General features: G+C 55.7%; 6 protein-coding genes across 6 annotated transcripts; 1 reads left to right on the top strand and 5 right to left on the bottom strand.

Annotated features, from left to right (window-relative positions):
- Positions 1 to 155: 155 nt before the first annotated feature.
- On the bottom strand, positions 156 to 1,947 carry CHGG_02881 (uncharacterized protein; the record flags this gene model as incomplete). The annotated part of the gene is made up of 5 exons (XM_001229396.1): positions 156 to 594; positions 757 to 968; positions 1,025 to 1,406; positions 1,457 to 1,592; positions 1,662 to 1,947. 5 exons carry the CDS (start codon positions 1,945 to 1,947, stop codon positions 156 to 158), a joined length of 1,455 nt encoding a protein of 484 aa, XP_001229397.1.
- A 347-nt stretch (positions 1,948 to 2,294) lies between these two features.
- On the bottom strand, positions 2,295 to 3,832 carry CHGG_02880 (uncharacterized protein; the record flags this gene model as incomplete). The annotated part of the gene is made up of 2 exons (XM_001229395.1): positions 2,295 to 3,304; positions 3,385 to 3,832. 2 exons carry the CDS (start codon positions 3,830 to 3,832, stop codon positions 2,295 to 2,297), a joined length of 1,458 nt encoding a protein of 485 aa, XP_001229396.1.
- A 1,633-nt stretch (positions 3,833 to 5,465) lies between these two features.
- Positions 5,466 to 7,604, bottom strand: CHGG_02879 (uncharacterized protein; the record flags this gene model as incomplete). Its single annotated transcript, XM_001229394.1, has 13 exons — positions 5,466 to 5,596; positions 5,653 to 5,767; positions 5,819 to 5,898; positions 5,951 to 6,056; positions 6,107 to 6,138; positions 6,247 to 6,257; positions 6,318 to 6,496; positions 6,552 to 6,688; positions 6,837 to 7,010; positions 7,072 to 7,090; positions 7,143 to 7,343; positions 7,456 to 7,491; positions 7,578 to 7,604. The coding sequence occupies 13 exons, from the start codon at positions 7,602 to 7,604 to the stop codon at positions 5,466 to 5,468; spliced, it is 1,248 nt and encodes a 415-aa protein (XP_001229395.1).
- Positions 7,605 to 8,378: 774 nt separating this feature from the next.
- CHGG_02878 (uncharacterized protein) lies at positions 8,379 to 11,209 on the bottom strand (the record flags this gene model as incomplete). The annotated part of the gene is made up of 10 exons (XM_001229393.1): positions 8,379 to 8,431; positions 8,504 to 8,741; positions 8,866 to 9,195; positions 9,245 to 9,628; positions 9,713 to 9,884; positions 9,939 to 10,154; positions 10,262 to 10,464; positions 10,522 to 10,725; positions 10,848 to 10,888; positions 11,194 to 11,209. The coding sequence occupies 10 exons, from the start codon at positions 11,207 to 11,209 to the stop codon at positions 8,379 to 8,381; spliced, it is 1,857 nt and encodes a 618-aa protein (XP_001229394.1).
- A 1,147-nt stretch (positions 11,210 to 12,356) lies between these two features.
- On the top strand, positions 12,357 to 12,692 carry CHGG_02877 (uncharacterized protein; the record flags this gene model as incomplete). Its single annotated transcript, XM_001229392.1, has 1 exon — positions 12,357 to 12,692. One exon carries the CDS (start codon positions 12,357 to 12,359, stop codon positions 12,690 to 12,692), a length of 336 nt encoding a protein of 111 aa, XP_001229393.1.
- A 647-nt stretch (positions 12,693 to 13,339) lies between these two features.
- Positions 13,340 to 16,267, bottom strand: CHGG_02876 (uncharacterized protein; the record flags this gene model as incomplete). Its single annotated transcript, XM_001229391.1, has 7 exons — positions 13,340 to 13,567; positions 13,632 to 13,804; positions 13,933 to 14,328; positions 14,472 to 14,758; positions 14,829 to 15,002; positions 15,061 to 15,837; positions 16,140 to 16,267. 7 exons carry the CDS (start codon positions 16,265 to 16,267, stop codon positions 13,340 to 13,342), a joined length of 2,163 nt encoding a protein of 720 aa, XP_001229392.1.
- Between the last annotated feature and the right edge of the window lie 36 nt (positions 16,268 to 16,303).

Below are 16,303 nucleotides of genomic sequence, written 5' to 3'. Positions count from 1 at the left end.
ACGGAGGGGAGCTTGGGGGTAACTCCATTCGGTACCCCGCAATTCACGTGGGGAAGCCGAGATGTTACCTGGGTACCTAGGTACATACATATAGGGAGATATCATGAGGGATGAGTTGAAAGAGGAGGCGAGAAGTAGTTTCTTTGGGAATCCCGTTATACAACACTCCTGACCTTTGCCCTTTCTAACCAGGACAGCTCTTTGCTCGCCGTGGCCTGCCGGATGAGATACAGCTCATCCAAAAAGGCTGGGACGAAGCTACCCGGTCCTCTAACCTCGGGCCGGGAGGCAGCGATCTCGGCGGCGATCTCGAAATGCAGAATGGCCGCGATGACAGCTACTAGCCTATTCGTCGTACGCGATGCTATAGCAGCCGAAATGGTGGTCCCCAGCGTGCAGCCCGTCCCTGTCACCATGCCGAGATACTCGTGCCCGTTGTCAATGGCAAAGGTCCGGACCCCGTCACTGACAAAGTCTGTCTTGCCCGTCATGACGACCACGTTCTTCTCCCGTGCGGCCAGCTCCCGCACTAGCTGAGCCTTTTGCGAGGCATCCAGCGTGCTCGAGCTGTCGACGCCGCGCTGCTGCTCTTGGCTATTGCCAAACACCGTCTTGATCTCCCCCTCATTTCCCTTGATGACGTCGAGATAGCCGTTGGACATGATGGTCTTGACGGCTTCCCCGCCGGAGAGAGGTGGCGCCAGCACTATGATGGTCAGTCACCGGGTGTTGGGCTAGGTGGTCAGCGATACATACCCCACCGGGTCGAACACGACCGGCCGCCCTTCTAGGTTGTACGCTTTGAGTGCCTTCAGGTAGTTTGTCAACCCGTTCGGGTCAACGGAGCCCATGTTGATGACCAGGGCACCTCCAAGTTTGCATAGATCGGGAGCTTCCTCCCCGTAACCAGCCATGATCGGTGACGCGCCGATGGCCAGGGCGACGTTGGCCGCGATGTTTTGCACCACCTAGTTTTTGTTAGCCACGAGATGTCTGAGGGGTAGGACGGGGCACGTGTACGTACAATGTTGGTCATGTTGTGGGAGAGTGGTGTCGTCTCGTGGACTCTTTGCAGAACGGATGGCGCCAGATCAACCACGGTTTTTACGTCGGCAACGTCCGAGTCTTTCCCTCTGGTATCAGCTTGGAAAGCTGGTGGACTCCTGACCAAGGCAAGAAGCTTCTTAGCGGCGGATTCCGGATCCTGAGCCGCCATGATGGCGCTGACGATTGCGACACCATCCAATCTCTTGTACGCCGCCGCGCATTGGAACACGATGCGTTGCAGGTTGGACTCGTTGACACCGCCGATGCAAACAGTTTGGGTCTTGTGCCCTGCATCGGCAATTTTCCCTAGAATCTCACGCACACCAGCGGCACCGATGATCTCCTTGGTGTTGGTCTTTCTGGGCCGTGTTAGCATGGAAAACTTTTGAAAACAAGCGAGTGGCCTCACGTTGGGGTGGCATAAACGGTGCCAATGCCAAGATAGTCAGCGCCACCTTCACATGCCTTGAGTGCCTCGTCGACGGTGCTGGCCGTGACTCCAATGATCTTGTCCGGCCCTAGAAGCTTCCTTGCGGTTGATAGATCTGCACTTGGTCAGTGTACGTGGTCGGTGTACCCTATTCAGGATACAAGCGAATAAAAACCTCACGCACCCATATCATCCTGGCCGATGTGGATGCCTTCACAGTCAACGGCCAGAGCCACATCGACGCGGTCGTTGATGAGCAGCGGCACATTGTACCTCTTTGTAATCTCATGTAAAGCCTTTGCCTTTGCGATCAGCTCTGCGGTGTCTCCCTTTTTCTCACGTAGTTGCACAATAGTGACTCCTCCCTTGAGGGACGCTTCGACAACCTCATTGAGATTCCTGTCGCCGAGGATAGCGGGGGTCGAGTCGGTGACTAGATACAGCCCATAGTCGACTTCTGGCTTGCCCATCATAAAATTGATCTTCTTTTATTTCGAAGTCGGATGAATCAACAATGACCAGGATCAAGCAACTGATGGAAAGTCTGGAAAGCCGTCCGGAACCGGAGGGTGGGGTGAGTGGAGCAGAGGGGTCATCGTCACTTCCAAGCATCGACATACAAATCTGTCCATGAACGACAACGGAACTGAAAATTCGGACTGTTTTTTTAACACAGTTTTATTGAATGTCCCGCTCTCATTATATAAAACGAGATACCTACTTTACTCGGAAGGTTACAGTTCACCACGTCCCATACTATGAGGCTTCATCCCGAAGACTTGGAGTGAAGCTGGGTACCTAACCTTCAACCCCCCCCTTAAGTGCTCGCTGGCAGAATAAAAAAGGTCGTGATTGACCTCGCTGCCACGGCCCCCGAGATGGAGCCATCATCAGCCAACGTCGCGGGCACACTCGCGCAGTTCCTCGTGTTATCCGAGACAAACGCCTGTACCGCCGCCGCCCTCGCGCCCCCCGAGATCTTGACATTCACATTCGACGTCGACCCTCCCGAACTAATAGCCACCACGGCAATCGTGCCATCCTCATTCTGGAACGCCGCCGTGCGCACCCCGTTCCCGCCGCCGCTCGCCGCGACCCGCACCGCCCCGGGGCGCACGTAGCGCGACCAGTTGGCCAGCGCCCACAGCCGGCGCGAGGGCTCGTACGTGTTGGTGGTGTTGTCGACGCGGATCAGCTTCTCGTTGGTGTTGGGATTGGGCCACTGCACGCCCTCCCAGTACAGGAACGCGGACACGTTGGTGTTGACGACGGCGTTGTAGACGTTGTTGGCCCACGTCAGGCCCTCGCCCGCCCCGCCGTTGGCGTACCACGCCGTCGTCCACTGCCCGTTGAGGTCGCACTGCTCCGACATCCACACCGGCGCCCGTGTGCTCATCGCCCCGCCCCCGCCCTGGTACGTGTGCGACGTCACCGCCGCCAGCATCCCCTCGGCCCCCGCCGCCCGGATCTGGCTCACCATCTGGTTCTGGTTGCCCCAGCCCATCGAGTCACAGCAAGTTATACCAACCTGCTGACCCAGGCCCGCAGCCTCGAGGGTCGGGTGCAAAATCTTGATGAAGTCGGCCGCCTGGTTGCCGTTGGACTGCATCGACGCGTAGCTGGCGCTGAAGTCGGGCTCGTTGAGGAACCCCAGCCGCGTGACGTTGACCCCCGCCGCCGCGTAGAACTTGATGTACGCCACCAGGTAGTTGGCGTACGCCTGCCGCCAGTCCCCCGACGAGCACCCGGCCCCGGGTACCCCGCACAGCGTGCCGCCGTTGGTGTCGTGCCCGTTAGTCTTCATATATCCGGGCGCGCTCCACGCGTCTGCGGTGCGTGAGGTGTTAGCACAACCTCTCTCCCAAACACTCCCCTACGACCCCGTTGAGTAAGACCACAAAACTTACTCGCGTAGATGGTCTTCACTCCGTACAACGACACCGCCTGCTGCGACACCCACAGCTGGCCGCTATCCTTGCCATCCCACTGGTACTTGGGCTCGGCGGTCGGCCCGCCGGGGTTGGTCGGGGCGATGGTGTTCATGAAGTCCGAGTTGCTGTTGGGGGTCGACCCGATGCCGTTGCGGAGGATGCTGAACCCGGCCCCCGTCGTGCGGTTGAACAGCAGGTCCAGCAGCTCGCGCTGCTTGGCCTTGTCCGACATGTTGGTGATCAGGTTCGCCCGCTGGAACGCCAGGCTGAAGCCGAACCCGTCCATGCGCTGGTATGTCTTGGTTAGGTCGACGGTGATGGTGTTGGCTTGCCGTGGTGCGATGGTGTTGGGGTCGGCGCCGGCGCCGGCGCTGCTGATGGCTACGGTCGCGGCCGCTGTGAGGAGGGCTTCGGTGAGGCGCATGTTGGGTGAGTGGTGGGTGAGTGGGTTCGTGGGGTATGCTGTGCTGCGTGACGTTGTCTAGGGAAAATCAGCCCCTAACGACGCTGAATGTGTCAACGATGGCTCAACTATATGAGTGGTAGGTTGCTAGTATCTTCTACTCCGAGGCACTCGCCCTCATCTGCCCACATTCATCTTCCCCCCTCCGTATGCTCGTTACTACCTCTTCCATCAGTCGAGTGGTAAGGCTCGTATGGGGCATATTAATTGCCCTCTCTCGAAGCTCTCGCTGTACACCATACCCCATGATCCAACCTCTCATGATCACATGCCTGGTCCCTTAGCCCAGAAGGGAAAGCTCGAGCCTTGGAAGTTATGTGGAGTTTACCCAACCAAATGGGTGGGCTGAACTAAGATAGACACAAACAATCCGGTGTCCAGCCATTCGTCACTGGCATCACTGTACAACCCAGAGGTCCAAGAGCGGGTAAATTGACCGACCCTCGGGGCATCGTGAAAGGAAGAACCGAGGACAAAAACACCCGACGCGGCATACATGAAATTCCCCGAGGGGTTCACTGCAACGTGCTTCGGGACTAAATGTGTGGGGTTCGCATCCCCTTGCCCCAGAATGCCAACTACCGACTACTATCGGACAGAGTGAGAAGGGGGAGTAGCCGGGTTGGTGGCACTCATTGGCATGGCTCACCCCATACTCATCGATGCTTCGATGTGGTGGAATCTCGGGGTCTGAAGAATAAACCCACGAATAAGGTGGCGGTTTGGCCTCTTGGGACTGGTACGGTACCTAGTCAAGGCTTTATCGTTCCCTTCTACAGAACGAAAAGAGACGGGCTTTTGGGAGGCTAGGCCTAGAGCTCGCGGACGGTAGGCCGTAAAGGCCGTGAAGGCACGCATGTAAAGGCCTAACCCTCGCGTATGCACCTCCTTCTTTTCGCTCAGATCCATCGATTCCAACATCGCAGTCAGATGTCAAATCCACCTAGGGGAGTGTTGTAGAGTAGTGGTATTGTGGAAGGCTCGTTGTAACTCGGTATCGGGTTGGCTATAGCAATGGTTAGCTGGGCCCGAAAATAACTATTAATTTACGATCGTTAGTTACCCACTATTGGAAACAACCCTCTAGAAATAATGGAAGAAGTGAAATCCCCTTACCCCAGGGAGTAAATCCTAGCTAAGAAATTTAATGTCGAATGAAGACCGAATACTAACCATTCTCCGGATGTAATGGTTGCATTTGAAGCCTAACGGTATTCATATAGGGTACGTGTAGGCTTATTATTCATTATTAACCTAGCCCAGAGGCTGCGTTTACAGGTGGATTTGACATCTGACTGCGATGTTGGAATCGATGGATCTGAGCGAAAAGAAGGAGGTGCATACGCGAGGGTTAGGCCTTTACATGCGTGCCTTCACGGCCTTTACGGCCTACCGTCCGCGAGCTCTAGGCCTAGCCCTCCCAAAAGCCTGTCTCTTTTTCTGGCGGTTCTATTGACTTGCCCGGCCAAGTGATTTTCAGGATACATATCATCGACATATTTTTTGGCATGATCCCACGTGCCCCTTTTTGTAAACCCCAGACCCATTTTTGTCTTCCAGGAGGACCAGACTAGGCGTACAGCGTCTAGGTCGATTAGATCGAGAGCTGCGCGGTCACGGCCTTGTCCAGCGATTCCTTGTACTTCGCCAGCTTCTCCGCCACCTCGCCGTTGCAATAGTCTTCGACGATCTTGGGACAGTTGCCGATGAACAGCTTGGGGTCGACTAGGCTGTCGATTTCGTTCCAGACGGGCTACAGAATCGTGTTAGTTCTTTCGTACCTTGTTGAGTCCATTCAATCAGAGAACTCGCCTTGAAGAATTCGGTCTTCTTGACCCGCTCGAGGAGGTCGTTGCGACCACCCTGCTGCTTGACAACATCGCTGGCTTGGTGAGACTGCCACTTGTTAGCATCCGGGAAGGACTATAACTAGGCTTCCTAGCATACCAGGACGCGGATCTCCTCGTGGGCTTCCTGGCGAGAGACGCCGTGGGTGGAGAGCTTCATCAGAATCGACTCGGTAGCCACTGCAAAGGTCAGAACCAACAACTAGAGAAGGGGGCCCTGGTAATAACGTACTGAACGGGAGCTCCTGGTCAATACGGGACCGAATAACATTGGGGTAAATGACCAGACCGTTGGTCACATTATCCAGTGCAATAAGGATCGAGTCGGCCAGCAGGAACTACAAGCAGTGAGTATATCAACAGCAGGAGGTAAACAGAGAAGACGAACCATCTCGGGGATGTCCATACGGCGGATGGCGCCTGGGGGTGGTCAGCATCAAAATAGCGGCATCCAAAAGGGCCAGTAAACAAATCCTGGCAACACCCCAAAAGGGGTAGAGGGTTAGGGTTGGATCAGCGGAAACTCACTGTCGTCCAGACTGCGATTTCCGTCGTTAGCTTCCTACACGAGTTGTTACCAGGTTTGGGGCTTTACTCACGTTCTCTCGAACCACTGCGTCTCGAACGTGGCCGTGAAGTTGGCGGGCAGGCGGGCAAGCTTGCGGCCAAGGGCAGTGATGCGTTCAGACCGCATGGGGTTGCGCTGGAGTTTGGTTAGTGCGCGTCTCTCTTCGCAGTAATCAACAGGCCCTACCTTGTAAGCCATGGCCGAGCTTCCCTGGGTACAGTTAGTAGGTGAGTCCGGTTATCTGGGAAGAGTTGCGTCTTCTTACGATCTGGCTCTTCTCAAACGGCTCCTCCATCTCCTTCAGGTTGGCCAGGTGACGGATATCGGAGCAAATCCGCTCGGCGGTCGCACCGAGGGCGCAAACAGCATTGGCAACGCGGAGGTCAACCTTTACGGTGTCAGCTGATGGTAATAGTCCCGCAGGAAGAGGTACCCACCTTTCTGGTGTAGGTCTGGGTGGAGATGGGGGTAGGTGGACGGGAATCCAGCCTTCTTGCAGAGGATCTAAGGAGATGTCAGTCAATAGTGATGGTGGCGATAGAATAGCTACCGCCTACCTCATTGAGCCGCACGATCTTGTCCGCATCTCCCTCAAAAAGTTCAAGGAAGGTTGCTTGAGAGCCAGTAGTACCCTGGGCACCCCTGAACTGAAGCTTCTCACGGACTGTCTCAATGTCTTCCAGATCCATGAGGAGCTCCTGAATCCACTGCGCGGCGCGCTTTCCTAATTGTGGGTTAACACCAGAGAAGTACAGGGGTTCATGTAAAAGTTCCGTGAGCCATACCAACAGTGATGAGTTGGGCCTATAAGACCGTTAGCGGGGCGAGGCGCGCATCCAGAAAGGAATATACAAACCGGCTGGTAATGGGTGAACCCCAGTGTGGGCATGTCCTTGTACTGGAGGGCAAACTCCTGGAGGTTCTGAATGACCTTGGCCAGCTTGGGAAGAATGAGGTCCAGAGCACGCTGCAGGAAGATCAAGTCGGCATTGTCGGTGACTGCGGCGTGTGAGTGCACTGGTAAATGTGGGGAAGACATAAGGTAAAGGGGAAAGTTCTAGGATTCAGGGGTAACGCCAAAATTAAACTGACCGTAGCAGCTCGTCGCCTGTGACATGTTAAAAAGAAATTCTGATAGTATAGATAGGTTTGCGTTGATTCTCACTTACACCCAAGTGGATATGACCTCCCGCCGCCGGGGCATCCTGGGTGCCGTCTGGTTAGCTCCCCAAATCCAGCAAATCGTCAAACCAGGATAGAAACTATTATCTCAAGAACGCCGGGAACGTACAGCCGAAAAACTAGCAACGCATGCCATAACGTCATGGGTTCGGAACGTTAGTAGAGCAGGAGAATGGTGGCGAGGGTGTACTTATCGGTACTTGGCTTCGTACTCCCGCGCTACATCGAAGGCCTGGTCCGAAACTACCAAGTTGGCGCGCATTTGCTCGATAGCTTCGTCCGGAATGGGAAGCCCCAGCTCCTTCTCGGCCTCGGCAAGCCAAAGCCAAAGCTGTCGCCAGGTGCTGGAACGTGTCCGGGCTGAAAATAAAGAAAGCATGTCTTTACTCGCGTACCGCGAGCCGAGGGGCGTCTGAGGTTTTGGTTAGCAGCCTCATTCTAGCCTTGGAGCAGAGTCAACTGAGAACTTGCCTGGTAAGTATCGTAGCTACTCATCTTGCTGTTTCTTTCTCTTCTTTTCCTTGCCGATGTTTGAATTTCCCAAAGCAGAAATTGAGCGAAATGTGCTGAAGGTTGATGACTGCGGGGGGTTAAGTTATCGGCCCCACTAAAAATATCGGTTCTGCCAAGCACGGGTGAGCGAAATGTCTAGCTCCACACCTTCTTCTCAAGCCGAAATGCACTCGTTTCTTCTACAACGAATAACTAACTAATTACCTCTTCGTATTTCAGCTCATAACGAGTCAAATCCTCTAGAACGAAACAAAAGTCATTTAGGTGGCCAAATGAGCTGGTTTCCCTTGATTGTATTTTCTCTTCTATTTCTTGAACTAGGGCTCTTTTTTTTTACTTCTCTTTTCCTTTTCTCTCTGTCTCTCTCTCTTTTTGATCTCTTTCTCTCCCTCTCTCTCTATCCTTGCAACCCGTAATTGGGCTGCTTGCGCAGCTGTAGGATTAGTTCGACTGTTGACGGTATCAGTTGTCTGTTGTCCTGGCACCGGGCAGAAGATATAAAATACACGGGGTTTTACATACCGTTGGCGGCGTACGGCGAGAGGATAGAGATCTTGACAGGGTCGACCCCCTCGTGGACGAGCTCAGTTGCAATGTCCAAGGCGGCTATACTCTGGCCCCGACTCCTCTTCGAGCCGGTCCGCTCGTCGATATGGACGACTGCGCCTTCGCAGTGTACGAACACGGGTAGCATCTTGCCGGCAGGGGGTGGGCGAACGGACGGACGCCTCTGCATCACTCTCTCCAGAATGCGGCCAGCCTGAAACTCGTGTCGATGGATGGAGCACGACGCGGCGTAGGTGAAATTGACCTCTTTGTAGAGGTGCTCGGCCACCCAGTCGAAGAGCCCGTCCGCCATCCGAAGCCAGACCCGCAGGCGATACACTGGCCACCCATTCATGAGTAAGAAGACCAAACGGAGAGATCGCGCTATCGTCGGCGAGGCTATTATAGAGATTCCCTTCGGAATCCGTTTCGTTGCCCGTCATTACGGTTGGCGGGAGCTGGCGTGGGTCGCCGCCGAAGAACACTGGCAGGAGACAATTTCCCCAGACACAACCAAGATCGCCGCGGTGCATGTTGCTTGCCTCGTCGATAAGAACCGCTTGAGCAGTGCGCTCTACCCAATCCCTATACCCACGCTTCATCGATTGCGCGGGTGTCATCGCTAGGCCGGCTACCGCCATCAAGGTCGTCTTGCCAAACCCAGGGGGCTGTAGGAAGTTAGGACAGCTCAGTATACAGTTGATCTTGACCACTTACCGCGATGATAAGACCGATACCCAGAGTCCTGTTTCTCAGGCACTCGTGGAATGGGCCCCGGTCACTGGGGAGCACCTCTTCGAACAGTGCGTTGATGTACGCCTTATCTGCGCGGGCGAGAAAGTCGGCCACAGGAAGCGGCCGGGCGGTACGCATGGGCGTTACCTTTGTCGAGGCGGACGCCATCGTGTACACAGGGCGCGTCATCCAGTCGTAGAACCCTTGCCCCCGCATGACCGCGCGATGGAGGGCCATGGTGTCTTCCCGCTCGGCAAGCTCGGCCGTGCTGGGCTGGTAGGGGAGGACGCGAGTCGGCTTCGCGTCAGGGAGGTACAGGCACGCGGAAGAGACCCTGCGGCTGGCGTCATCGAGGTCGAGAGGGAACTGGAGGGAGACGGTGTGCTAACCTGTCCCCGCCGCCGCCGTCGCCCCGGCCCCGTCTCCGTAGGCAGAACCCGTCGCCCCAACCCCGCGGGCAGCACCCCTAGCCCCGTTGGCAACCCGGCGATTAGCAAACGTCCTGGGCACGAAGCTTGGGTCCATGAAGCCGGGCACCTCCGCGGAAAGGATCACCTCGTGTGCCTCGACCAGGTGGTTGGCGCGGAGGTCGTCGTCCGGATACTCGATGATGGTGCGGTCCCTGTACTAGGATCAGCAGGTGGCCGTACTACGCGCAACTGGGCAACAAACATACCAAGATTCCTCCACCTCGTCGTGGAACAAGAGACGCACTTCACAATCCTTCGCCAACCGCCGCCAGGCAGCGCCGTACTTGTCCATAAACTCCCGAGCCAGAGCAACAACAACGTAGTACCGGCCGTGGCCGCGATCTACGAGATAGGCCGGTGACCTAAACCTCCCGTATGGCTTCGGATGCTTGGTGGATCCAGAAGATATCCTGGACGACAGACTGCGTAACGACGGCAACGTGCGAGTCGTCCTCGTCGTAGCTATATGACCACCGGTCAGCATCATGATTCAACACTGGCAAGCGTATTGGTGGGGGTCTCGTCTTACGCGTACGCTGCCCGAAACTTTTCAGCGCTCTTGGTCCTCTCGAGTAGGTCGGCGTAGAGGGTTAGGCCTGCAGCCCCCTTGTTCTTGGATGGCCAGTGGTGCTCGGTGCCGTAGGGGTAGCTGAACGGCGGTGGGAGGCGCATGTCGTTCCATTCCTTGTCGATAGTTGCCAGTGGCGCCCGTATGGCAAAATAGAATGCCCTCTAAGCGAGGAAGTCCAGCAGGGTGAGTTCCCTTACCATGGGGGTGTTCCGGTTGACCCAGCCCTCGGCCGCTGGTTGCTCTGGGTTTTTGTACGGCATGCCAAAGCCATCAACCCGGACGCGTGCGCCTTCGTGCAGGCGAACAGAAATGAGGGTAAACCGCTCGGCGCCAGGGAACCGGTTTAGAAACGCAGGTGAGGCTTGTTCAGCGGTCATGTCCACCTGGCCACGTGGGAACTTGATATCCACCGGGTGTACCTCCTACCCAACGATGTCAGCACTTTCCTCTCATTCGGGGCAGCAGGGCCAGCTCTAGAATAGAGAGGCAGCCGTGGGAACCACAAATCTTCTTGAATATAAAGAGCACTAATGTATCTACCTACCGATTGCACGAAACCTTTACCGGCTTCAATTTTCCGGTCGACTGGGCATGGTTAGCACGATAAGATTTGATTACAAGACAGCACTTACGGTTATACCTCACACCAAAGCCCCTCTTCTCGTTCACCGCTTGGCCGGATTGTAGTGGGAAACGCAGGGTGAACCCTATCCAAGGGTTGGTGTGGGGGTATCGGCAGGAAATCGCGCTGGCGCCGATGGTCGTCGGGGTACCGAGAAGGCTGCCACCGGCGATCACGGGAGCAGAGGGATCATTCCCACCACCACCGCCCAACACCACGCACTGCTTAAATCAGACGGCCAAAGTGGGTCGGCTGGGCCCTCCGGAACTCGCGTTGTTGTTCATGTTGACTAAGAGTCGGTTAACATAAAGGCAGCTGGGGATGTAAGGAACAAGGACTTACCGGTGTTTACCTCCGAAGAGCGTAAACGGACGAAATTCTTGCTGCACAGTCAATAAACAAGTCCGCGCGGTTGGGACTAAATTAACAGACACATACAATTGTCTGTCTTCAAGAAGAACAGACCGGCTGAGCCAGCGAGAGACGTGCGCGCTCGAAATCGGTTTTTCTTTTCTTTTTTAAAAAGATAAAAAGAAAAACAATGGGGAGGGAGAAAAACGGCTTTCTGGGCTGGTATTGTGGCGGCAGCTCTTTTCATCGCGCTGAGAAACCGACGAAAGAAAACAGCTGGAGGTTGGGAATAGAAGAAAGTTGGGAACAGGACGGGGTCGCGTGGTGGAAAACTTATGGACTCAGGCATCGAAATTATCACAACTCGCGTCAACCAATCACAGCGCTTAGTACTCCAGTTCCTCCAGTTCCTCACTGCAACAAGCCGGAAGGTGCAAGAACTTATCAACCTATCCCACCTTGGTCGGGATGCGACCAAGATCGGGCAACAGCTGATACTCCTATATATGAACTGTTATTCTTCTCTCTTGCCTCGATGTACACAGGCTATAGACAGTGGTGATCCGACTTTACCAATGGTCGGCATAAAAGGCCGTGATTTGAGTTTATGTGCTTTGTGACTAACTAGATATTTTTTTTAAAAAATTTCTTTTTGCAACTGTTACATTCAACTTGCCCATGCGTGATCGACTTGATATTGCCTCTAAGCGGTTTGCTTGGCCATCGGCTCGGGCCGCGCCCGTGTGGGGCTGCCAAGGCCTGACCACTCGTTACGGTTCCTGGTCAGTTCCTCCTTCTCGCCATTCGTTTCCAACCGTCCAACGGTGAGCCAGCTAATTCGCTTGCTCTCTGGCGGAGCCCCCTTGGCTGACCATTCAGATACCCGTCGGCAACGACCTCTGCCTCCGCCGATCAGCATCGACCCGCGGGCGAGGTCCTCCGCTCGAAGCGTGACTGGGACAAAGGCATCCGCCGCCCCCTAGCCGCCCTCTCGCCAATCGTCAACGTAGAAAAAAGACACTGCCTTTCTCCAGATGCTTGGGACACATCATTCTAAGATGATGATTCTCATCCAGCACGATGACGCAACCCGGACTGCCATCCATACATAAGCACGATTTTACCCGCGACGGGTTTGAGCACTGCGCTACGGGGGATGTCTTGGGACCCCCGAGGCTCGCTTATCGCCAGCGTACCAGGCCGACACATATTCGACGAAGAAGATTCACCCACTTGGTAGTTCTCGGTAGCAATGAGTCGAGCCTTCGAAGCTGTCCCTATTTCGCTAAATATGGTAGTGGGGGGTCCCATGAGTCGGGCCGATCCCCCAAGTCGGGTGCGAAACGGCAGAAGCCCGGCGAAGCCAGAGATGATAACGATCGCGTCACAGAGGAGGAGATGATTAATGCCGTATAGACATGGAAGAGCGGCGAGGCCCAGACACCACCCTAGCAAGCGACATTCTGGTGAAGGCTATGGACAATGATGTGATAATGTTGGGGGTAGTATTGTTTAGCCCGATTGGACATAACAAACGTGACGTAGGACGACTCCCTCGGTGCGATCAGCAGGGGACGTTTATCGAAGATGCTCTGAATGTCACTCCGCAATGGAGGATCATGACCGTTTAAAAGAAAATAAAATCTTACTTTTGTTTGCTTCTCTCCTGTTACTTCGTTTCCCCTTTTTTTCTCTCTTGTTTTTCCTCCTTTTTTATTAAAGAAAAGAAAACAAATTGGTTCCTATTCGTTGTTATTTCTTCTATCTCGTCTGCTTTACTTCTTATCTCTTCTTGTTTAGTCCATTGACCTTTCTTTTCTCTTCTTCTGCCGCTAGTTGTGTACCTTTGAAACTTAGGGGACATCTTCCTATAGTTAGGTGGCTAGCTAGCATCCTACAGAGCTGTCCCCAGGGGAGGCTACATGTTGGGGTGTGCACACAAGAGATGGAGTGAGGTGGGGGAGGAGATGGAGAGGCCGCAATTCCAAGCCTTCTTTTTATCTGCTCTATAGATGCCCAAGATCCGATTTGGTAACTAGACACCAGCAACTAGCTTCCCCAGTCTATGTTGTGTATAAAGATGACTCCGCCATTGCGTTGTTAAAGATGGTCGTCCAATCCATCACCCCATCACCAAACATAAACGAATCCAACGACGGGTCCCCCGGGTCGTTCCCTTGCCACCCAAAGTCCTCTAGCAACTCAACCGCGGCGTCCGATAGTGTCATGGGTGCCGGGTCGTACACCCTCGCAACCTGTGAAGCCGCATATTCGCTGTCGACCTCGCTAGTCTGTTGGGAAACGGTCAGTCAGTCGCCACCCCTCCTCTTGTTTCGGTGTCCTAGGAATACTCACATTAAGAAGGTCCATGACGTTGCGCACCTTCCTTGCTAACCTATCGTATGGATCCGTATAGCCTTCTACCTCCGTGCTCACTGTCACGCCACCCCCAACCCCTTGCCCGCCCCTCGCCCGTTTCCGTTTCACAGCCATGTACTCCATACGATTCATCAACTGCGACATATGCTCTGTAACAACACACACAACGTCAGCCCAGGTCACTCCCTCTCAACATCCAACCGAAAAAAAAAAAAAAAAAAAAAAAAAAAGATATAAAAAACAAAAAAAAAGGGAAAAAAGGAAAAAAGCCACTCACCATGAATATGCAACTCCTCCCTCACCCTCGCCAAATCCAGCCCGGGCACCTGCATCGTCGACAGTTTCAACATGGTCAAAAACACATACGTCAGATCAAACGACGTCAGGCAGACATAGCGGCCGGGTAGTCGTCGATCTCGCGGGTTGTAGCGCTTCGTCATGAAGGCGTCCACCAGCCGGATGCACTCCCACAGGATGCGCAGCCGCTCCGTGTCGGCGCCGCCCTCGGGCCCCAGCGGCGGAGGCATGGCTGTTGGGGCTGCTGGCTCGCCGGGCCGGCTGCTGCTGGAGAAGAGGGGTCGTTGTTGTGGGTGGTGGTGGTGGTGGCAGAGTTCTTCGACGCTGCTTTCGTAGATCATCACTTCGGCGACGAGGAGGTGCCCTTCGAGTGAGCCTGGGGGTGGGGGGATGTGTTAGTGGGAGGGGCATTATTTATAGGGGTTTTGTTTATACCGGCTGGGGATGGGTGGGTGGCTGGGCATGAAGGCGGGGAGAAAGGGGGAAGGAAGGGGGAATGAGGGAGGAAGGGGGACGCACGATTGGTCTTGATGTGCGGCGGCAGGGCGGCGGCGAACCCGCGCACGCGCTCCTGCAGGCCCTGGATAAAGGCAGTTTGCGGGATCCGGTTGTCGCTCGGGACGGCCTTGCGGCGGTCAAAGGCCAGCGTGATGCTCTGGGAGAGCTGTTGCGCCCGGCAGAGGTGGACGAGGAGCTCGTCGGTGGGGTACTCCATCTGGCCGAGGAGCACCCGGCAGCAGGTGGCGAGGTAGGGTGTGTTGACGTTGTTCATGAGGGCGTCGGGCCGCTTGTTGGTGGTGAAGGTGCTGTGGCGCTGGTGAGCAAGGGGGTTTCCGACCTCAGAAGCTTAACAAGGCAAGCAGAAGGGGGGCTTACATTGTCACCATATAGTAGGTCCCGACAAATACGCGCATCCGCTCGAGACTCTCGGAGCTGTATCCTTCCTTGCCTGGTACACCTTTTGTTTCGGCGGTGGCAAGGTTCGTGTTTATGGACCGGGCGAGAAAGAGTAGCCGCGTCATTTGCACGCTGGTGAGGCTATTGTGGTACCTGCGAGAAGCGTTTAGCATTGGCACGCACCTCAGCCGCCGAGAGGACCACCACTCACCATCCTATAAACATGAGCAACCCTTGCAGCAAGTCGATGCTGTTCTGCGCCTTGACAAAGGCAGCCTCCGAGAGCTCTCTCAGCAGCTCGTCTCCCATGGCGGCTTGCCGCCGCCCGTCAAAGAGGCACGCCTCCAGCACGACCACCTTCCAGAAGAAAGGCCTCTCCTCTCGCATCTGGGCCGAGGTTAGGTGGGGAGGCGCGATGGCGAACGGGAACAGATGGCCCATCTTCTCCCGATACAACCCCAACAGGCTCTCGGCCTCCTCTCCTTGCGGCCATGGATCGCTATAGTTTTGCTGTGGTAGTGGTTGGGGGTATGGCTGCTGGTAGGGAGACGAGGTTAGGGAGCCGGATGTCGTCGTGAGGGCTGGTGTGAGCCCTGAAGGGGCGGATGGGGAGACGGCTCTGGCGGCGGGCGGTTGGTGGTGCTCTGGTTGAGCGTCGAAGATGGACCGCTCTGGGAAGATGTGCGCAAACGGGGAGTTCCAGCGATCGCGGCCAAAGGTGGGCATGGGCACCTGGGTCCCAGAAAGGTTCCTCGGCGGCAGGGGGTCGTCAGGGTCAGCCGGGGCGCCGACGGAAATGGAAGGAAGGCCATAGTGATCCGAGTTGGACGGGCTCGGTGCTGGGACCTGCCGTTGGACAGACTCCATGCGGGCGGACAGGTCCTCAAGCCGCCTCTCGAGCTCTGCCACCCTCGTGGGTTTTGGCTCCTTGCGCTTCCGCGCTGGCGCCGGGGTCTGCGAAGAGCACGGTTTCTTTAGACGGTGGCATCTTGAGACAACGAGTTAGCGCTGCTAGCCTTGAACGGGCCGTGGAGTGTCACTAGGAAAGGAAGCTCGGCGGGAAGCCAACAGCCGAAAAGCGGTACCTGACAAGGCCAACGGACCCAACGGGGGCCCCCAAACTCCCCGCTGACTGAGTGACTGGGCCGGCGGGCGTGGAGAGCGTCCCACAAGTCCGCCGCACCGACGTACCGAGGTACATAACACCCCATACATGCACCACAACAGCCGCCAGGTTGCAACCGACACTTCAACTAGCGTTGGACCATAAAGAAAAGCAGCCAGACGTACCTCTCACACTTTTCCTGGCCCCTCGGCCCCGCGATACACCTGCTCTTCGCCTTCGCACAGGTCGCACAAGCCCTAGGGCCCTTCAGGACCTTGCCCGCCACGACAGGCGAGACCGACCTCGACTCCATGTTTGCCACGGCGACTCCACACGCTAACTTGTTCTA

The sequence above is a fragment of the Chaetomium globosum genome, genomic scaffold (genome assembly GCF_000143365.1).
Source record: "Chaetomium globosum CBS 148.51 scaffold_2 genomic scaffold, whole genome shotgun sequence".
In the NCBI taxonomy this organism is placed as follows: domain Eukaryota; kingdom Fungi; phylum Ascomycota; class Sordariomycetes; order Sordariales; family Chaetomiaceae; genus Chaetomium; species Chaetomium globosum.
This window is presented reverse-complemented; position numbering and strand designations above follow the sequence as displayed.